Below are 7522 nucleotides of genomic sequence, written 5' to 3' on the forward strand. Positions count from 1 at the left end.
AATTGTATTGAACACTTATTGATTAATGAAATGCTATGAACTTGTTGTTTTAAAAAAAAAAAGTAGATGCTTATCATTAGAATGAATTGAATGAGAACATTGAAATGTAGATATTGGATGGACCAAAAAGTTGAAGACAAAATGCGGAGATGTTAATAAAAAGAAGAGAACAATATTGAAAATTAAATAGAGAGGTAAAAAAAAATCCAGTATATTTTGGGGAGAGTCGCAATAAATTAGGAAATATTATATATTGAAAGATTTTACAATCTTCACGAATAGAATCACATGTGAATTTAAGGAGTTTAAAGATATTAATCTGACGCGTCAATTAAATCTGATGGTTATTATCAATAGTTCTCATTTCTCATAATAATTATCAGTTCTCACCGGATAGACTCCCTATATATATATATATATATATATATATATATATATATATATATATATATATATATATATATATATATATATATATATATTTAAAAATTAATTATTTTATTATTAATTTACTATCATATTATTTATATTTTATTAATTTTCAGTTTTTTATTTTAAAATATATTTTATAGAATAAATCAAAAAAAAAAATCTTATCATATCCTGCTGGTAACCCAGCTCAAATTCAGGATAAGGATTTTAACTAGAGAAACAGGATATGATAAGTTTCAGGATTAACTTATCATATCCTGCTGTGTCACCAAACACTGGATTGAGACATGATATGATACAATTATCCTATCCTGTCTCTTATCATGTGCACCAAACAGACCCTAGGTCGGTTTGGTTCCATAGAAAGAAAGTGAGAGAAAATTAAACTAAAGTAAGTCTAAATTCATGCATTGATTTGCGTCCATATTTTTTTCGTAGAACCAAACGGACAGTAAATGTCCATGCTATTTTCATACACTGAGCAAGTCAATAAATTACACTTTTTAAGGATCAAAGAGATTGTTTGACGAATGTGAATTATTGTAGAACCTGAGAGAAAGTGAGTGGAAGCAATACAGAAATGGCAGAGTAAAAAGGTGGTCAATTCCTTTAACAATAAATTACACTTTGTATTGTTTTTTCCAAAAAAGTGATTGTGAAACAAAAACGTGCGACACAAACGAGACCATAAAAGCATATATACAGTATAATCACACAGTCTCTCAATATTTATCTTCAAGATAACTTTATTTATTTATTCATATTCATCACTGCAACTTATTAAATCCATGATTCTTTCTGAGTCTTCAAACAATATGCAGTTCCAAGGTATTTATTTTGGTTTAGGCATATTCACAAACAGTTTATGGTCACTTTATTTATACATATTTTTTGTGTTGTTCTAACTCTCAGATGGTACTACCAGTACTGTTGGTAAAGTAATGAACAACCTTGCACATGTTATGGCAATCTCTATCGTCGGATTGATTGGTGAGGAGAAGAAATCAATGGTTGTAGACCAACAGAAGATCATTCCTTATCTACATAAAACGGAGTCTGGCCGTGTTGCAAAACTTGAGATATTCTCTCACTATTTTGGTAACTTAATTAACCTTAATTTCTCATGCTAGTTATTTTAGTTTCAATTAAACATGTACTTCGACTGGATCGGTACATGTTTTGATTATAGGTGAATTTGACAAAATTACAATCTGTAGTTTTACTTAACTTTAAAGTATGGTTTTTTGTCAAAATTAAGGATGGGTACATGTTTTGATTGTCGGTGAATTTGACAAAAATTACAGTGTCGCTGTAGACTTTAGAGTATAGTTTTTGTCAAAATCGAGATGGTACACTGTGATTCTACCAAATTTGCCGTAAATTTAAACATATAATTAATTCTTTTGAGTAAAATATTCTTGATGGCTGGACTCTTGTTATATTACATGGCTACCTTATGAGTCATGTAAACAATTATTAAGTCCCTTTTGAAATCATTAGTATCTAAGTTTTCCTCCCTAAAAAAGCAAAATTCATCCGATTTCAAACATGTTGAATAAGACTCTTAGTTTACCGCTAAGTGAATGAACAGATCGCTCGAACAGTGTGAGAGTGAGAGTGACTGCCCTTTGGACTTGGTTCAAACTTTTGTTGGGTTGCAACTGAGGGTTGTAACTTGTCAGGGGCAAAGCCCCCCCGTTGTACGATCTAGGGATAATGTTGTATATTGGACTGTAGTATTTTAACACAAGTTATACTTTGTAAACTTTAAGCTTTCGGTGATAATAGAAATGTACTGCAGCCGCTCTTCAATTGGAGACATAGACAGTTAGACACAATTAGCCGAACTTCGTGATAAAATATTGTGTTCTTTTTTTGCATTTTTTTGTACTTGTTTTCTTTTGAACTGAGGTTCTTCTAACAAAATAAGTCTTATAAACCTTATTTCATAAAACTAACTGAATTTCAGTCATATGAAAAGCTTTATGGCATGTTTTGATTAGTGGATAAGGTGGATTAAAGTGGAATGAAATGAAATAGACTAGTTTGATGTTAAAAATATATTTTAGCTCAATCCATTTGATTCCACTCTATACCGTCAATCCAAACATACTCTAAGATTTTAAATCACAAGTCTTTATTTGACAGTCTGAAAATGATGTAGCAGAGAATGAAACATTGCGGTAGGAATGTCAGAAGAATGAACCTTGACAAGAAAGTAAAATAAAAAAAAATGGTCGTAGGAATACAAGATTATTTTGATTACAAACTCAAAGTACAAAAAGTCCGTTTGTTGAATTGAATCCATGGCAATTGTTCATTTGTTTTTGCAGCTAGGCAAATGGGATTTGCAGATGCCAACGAGGTTCCAGAGTTATGCAGATTGGCACAGGACTACTTGAGAAAATCGGAAGGGTGGAAAGAAAGTATCTATCATTATCTTGCCAATGGAAATGACCCTAATTCACTATATGAAAAATTGATTAATGAGTTTGAAAGATGCATCCTCAGTTATTTTGCTTTTCATTGGAACCAAGCTTCATATATCATTAGTCAGGTACATAATTCATATTTCAATAAAAAATACTAATTCATTTTTTTCTCCTTGCTTATTTTTTTAAGTAATAGATAATAATTATCAGAATATATAATATACTTCTAAAGCAAACACTCCATAAAACTATCCTGTAAAGATTTGGGTATATATTAAGAATTAAAATACTATATACACTAAGAGTGTAAAAAAAACGACCTGAAATATTCATATCTCACTATACTTTCAAAAAACATATTCATATTGTTATATCAATTTCGGAAATATCTCCACAAATATTTACTTAATCGTATCTGATTAGATGCATCTGTAAAACTTTCTTGTAGCCATGCTTTTGTTTATTTGATTTGACTTTCTGATTAGATAAATGTATGTTAATATTTTTATGTTTTAATTTTTTCAATCATAGGTATTAAGTACTGAGTCCCAACTGAAAATAAATCTCAAAAATATTCTCTTGGCTGCCACGAGGTAAATTTATATCTAATTTACATTGTGTTTAAATTTGAATAGTTTCAGTATAAAGATTTTTTCAGTGTAAATCAATTACAGCCAATCATATGTGTGTCTCTTTAAGTAATTGGCATATTATTATTGTTGTTCTTGCTGCTGCTGCTGTTATGTAAATTGTACTATTAATGATTAAGTCCAAATAAGTTAGTGTAATTAAATATGTTCCTATTTTTATAGAGAATATAGGTTTGGGAGAGTAACCAAGAAGCTAAAGGTGGCAAGAGTGTTCTCTACATTGGTTGAAGAGATTAAAGCAATTAAAGCAATAAAGGGTGACCCTCAAAGTTGCGACCTTACGGACCCTATTGTCGACAGTGAGAGGAGTCCAGTTCTGCTGCTTATGGGTGGGGGCATGGGATCTGGAAAAAGCACTGTTCTTAAAGACGTTCTGAATGAGTAACTATTGTCTTAACTCTACTGCTTCAATAATCATTTTTCAATTCCAATAGTTGCAAATGATATGAACCATATGTGTATATGGATGGATATTTGGTTTCACTGTTTCTGCAAGATAATGCCACTTGCCATTAAATTCTTAATTCTATGTAGTTCTACCAATACACTAATAGGCCCTGCAACAAGTATTCTAAGGTCATTAGTTAAGGAATCAATAAAAAGAAAATTTGTCTTGAAAATACAAGTTAACGTTATCATTGTTAGCGGCCAACACTCGGTGGGATTTAGTCCCACATCGGATAGATAGGATTCTTGATAAGAGTTTATAAAGAGGAGGCAATCCTCACCTTACAAGCCGGTTTTGTAAGGATGAGTTAGGCCTCGATATTCATGACAATCATAATGTAATTAACTAATATTTTCTCATATAAACTTACCTTCTTCAACTTCTTTACAAATGCCCTGAAGATCCGTGATAGCATAATATTCTATACAATGTACAGTAATGCAAGTGTTGCCCCTCAACGACAAAAACTATGAACATTGTACTTATTATGTGTATAGTTTGTGTGCCCTTTACCTTTTTTCCTTTGCTTCGTCCCTGATTAAATGATTTTGGCAGATCATTTCCGCCAGAAGCTGCTTCAAATGTGGTGGTCGTTGAAGCAGATGCTTTTAAGGAGAGTGATGTCATATATAAAGCTCTTAACTCTAGGGGTAACCATGATGAAATGCTCCAAAGTGCTGAACTGGTATGCTTTTAGTCTGTGTGAAGCTTTCATGTTATTATTTTCACTATATTCCCTAATTAGCTTGTCAACAAAATCTAATAGGTGCATCAGTCTTCCACCGATGCTGCATCATCTCTGCTAGTGACGGCTTTAAATAAGGGGCGAGATGTGATCATGGATGGTACCTTATCATGGGAACCTTTTGTAGAGCAAACAATTGCCATGGCAAGAAATATTCACAAATGTAAGTACAGAATGGGGGTAGGGTATAAAGTAGCCGAGGACGGGACAATTACTGAAAATTACTGGGAGCAAGTGAATGAGGCAGAAGAACACCAATCGGAGACAAATTGTAAAAGGGAACTACATACCCGAAAGCCTTACAGAATTGTGCTAGTTGGTGTGGTTTGTGATGGTGGTCTTGCTGTTGTTAGAGGCATTAGGTAATTAATTAATTGCTTGTGAATTCAGCTAATTGCTAAACTGTAAATGCATTTTTTTAGATATATATGATAGTTAACATTTTTCATTGAAATTTGGACAGGAGAGCTATCATGACAAAAAGGGCAGTGAGGGTGAAATCACAATTGGAATCTCACAAAAGATTTGCTAATGCATTTCCAAGTTATTGTAAACTTGTTGACAGTGCTAAGCTATATTGCACAAATGATATTCGTGGTCCACCAAAGGTAACAAACAATGTTGCATACTATTTTGATGAAATGGTTATGGTTGATTTTACACATTATTAACATGGCAAAAAGGGTAACTTAATTGTACTACATAATACAGAAAATAGAGTGGAAGAATGATTCTCACAATCTACAATTGGAAGCTGAAGTTCTCAAATGCTTGAAAATGATAAGCAGTGTAAATACTGATGCAGATTCCATCTACGAACTTTATAATGAATACAACCCTACTATGAGACCAGGTTCTGTTTGGAATAACATTGTTCTTTCTCCTTCAAAGTTAAATGATCAGAAAGAATTAAGGGAATCCATTCAGAAAATAGAAAAATCCATTAGAAAACAATAATTACTCCCTCCATCCTTTTTTATAAGTACAAAGGTGCTTGTAAAAAAATGGAGGGAGTAGTTATTGTTTTCATTAAGAAAAGTTGACATGGTAATTATTGTATATATTTAGTGTGTCACTATTACTAAAACAGCTATGACATATGTCGCGAAAGATTTCATCCGAATTTTTCAAGAACACTGTTTTAATATTTCTTTGTCTTGTATATAATATAGCAGGGAAAAAAACTATCCATCCTAAGAAAAATAAAAAGTAAATTTTTATGTACTTAGAGTTTAGTCGTGTACTGTGGCATTGAGAAATATTATTCAAAATTTTAATTTTAATTAAAATAAACTAATATAAAAATATACCATAACATTATGTCTGATTGTTTATTGAGCAAGGATTAATAAAAATACAATCCAACTCAACCCTCATATTTTGTTGTGTTTTTAAATTCATTTTCATTTTTGAACCTGCAATCGAACCTCTGTCTGTTGAGCGAGGATTTGAAGCTTCTGTTTTGTTCCTATATATATGGGATCTGAAATCTGCTACATTTGTTTTTCTGGCAAAAAACAATCACTGAGCTTCGTTGGAGATGTTTGACGATCTGGGACCTAATACATGATACATTTCCTTATTTGTAAAAAAATTAATCATGAAATTAGTTTAATTCAAAAATGCCTTCTTGTAGCTTTACCCATTTCAACTCAGCACTATTCTAATTCTTGAAAAATCTAATTTATAGTGTTCTTTTATTAGCTAAAAAATGGTGGGATTTTCTGTTGTTTTGATCTTATTCTTTTGTTTTCATCATCCAGTCTGATTTAGATATTTTGTACCGTATGAACCAGTCAATCTGAAGACAAATCCTGTCCGGATTGTGTGATCTATAAGGTGCGTTTGATTTGCTAAAAAATAAGGGACACAACAGAACAAAAATAGTTGTCCAGCGTTTGATTTAAAAAAGGAAAAGAGGACAGCACAAATAAATATAGGGAGGACTGGACAGCCAGCTACTTTTTTGTTACTCACTTTAGTGGGGGGCAACTTTTTGTCCGCGGACAAATAAATGGAAAAACCTATTTTATCCTTAGGTTTCGCTCCTTTACGTCCGTATTCTTTCTCTCAAAATTGTTCACGCCTTCTCTATGTAATCCTGTGAAGCCTCCATCTCTCACACCTATCAGGTAAACTATTTGGTTAATTTCATTTTTATTTCTATGCTTTACTTTTTCTCTTCCACTTCCATGCTTTGTATACTTATCTCTATTTACTTCTCTTTATTGTTTTATACTTTTTCCTTCATCTTATCACTGTACACATAAATTCATGTTCGTTGATGATTCATTCATGTGAGAAAATCACACAAAATTTATATCTTCAAAATTTTGTTTTGTCATTTCATACAATGCAAAATCAATAATTTTACATCAAAAAGGGCATTACAGTAAATTTTGTATTATTTTATCCAGTACTGAACATATTAAACAAGATACAGTACAAAATTGCTTGTCTTGTGCACTGATCATCAAACATGGCACAATACAAAAAGTTGTCCTGTAACTCAGTCACTTGTCCAATACTGTTCTGTCCAGCAACGATCCTTTTGCGGATCAAACGCACCCATAGAGTGGGTCACATTTGAAGGAGAAAACAGAATTCAAGGGCTTTTGAGAATGTAGAGATTGGCTAATAGGAGGAGATAAGAAAAATAAATAAATTCCCTTAAAAATCAACCGTACCAATATATTGAAAATGACTAATCATGAATGTACCAAAAAAAGAAAACAGGTTAGTAGTATATGTGTTCGATTTGTACTATTTATCAATTAATCTTGGTTATTATTAAGGAAGTTAACTCACCTTAAAC

General features: G+C 31.8%; 1 protein-coding gene across 3 annotated transcripts; it reads left to right on the forward strand.

Annotated features, from left to right (window-relative positions):
- Positions 1 to 920: 920 nt before the first annotated feature.
- Positions 921 to 5854, forward strand: LOC123902419 (calmodulin calcium-dependent NAD kinase-like). 3 transcript variants are annotated; one of them, XM_045952152.1, is made up of 9 exons: positions 921 to 1028; positions 1345 to 1530; positions 2766 to 2989; positions 3396 to 3457; positions 3677 to 3895; positions 4518 to 4647; positions 4729 to 5069; positions 5171 to 5315; positions 5419 to 5854. In XM_045952152.1, the coding sequence occupies exons 2-9, from the start codon at positions 1374 to 1376 to the stop codon at positions 5662 to 5664; spliced, it is 1524 nt and encodes a 507-aa protein (XP_045808108.1). In that variant the 5' UTR covers positions 921 to 1028; positions 1345 to 1373; the 3' UTR covers positions 5665 to 5854. The 3 variants fall into 3 exon arrangements, with proteins under 3 accessions (XP_045808108.1, XP_045808106.1, XP_045808107.1); XM_045952150.1 differs by lacking the exon at positions 921 to 1028 and adding an exon at positions 1046 to 1260; XM_045952151.1 differs by lacking the exon at positions 921 to 1028 and adding an exon at positions 1046 to 1260 and having other exon boundaries at positions 1358 to 1530.
- Positions 5855 to 7522: the final 1668 nt, after the last annotated feature.

This window comes from Trifolium pratense, linkage group LG1, assembly GCF_020283565.1.
Source record: "Trifolium pratense cultivar HEN17-A07 linkage group LG1, ARS_RC_1.1, whole genome shotgun sequence".
Classification (NCBI taxonomy): Eukaryota; Viridiplantae; Streptophyta; class Magnoliopsida; order Fabales; family Fabaceae; genus Trifolium; species Trifolium pratense.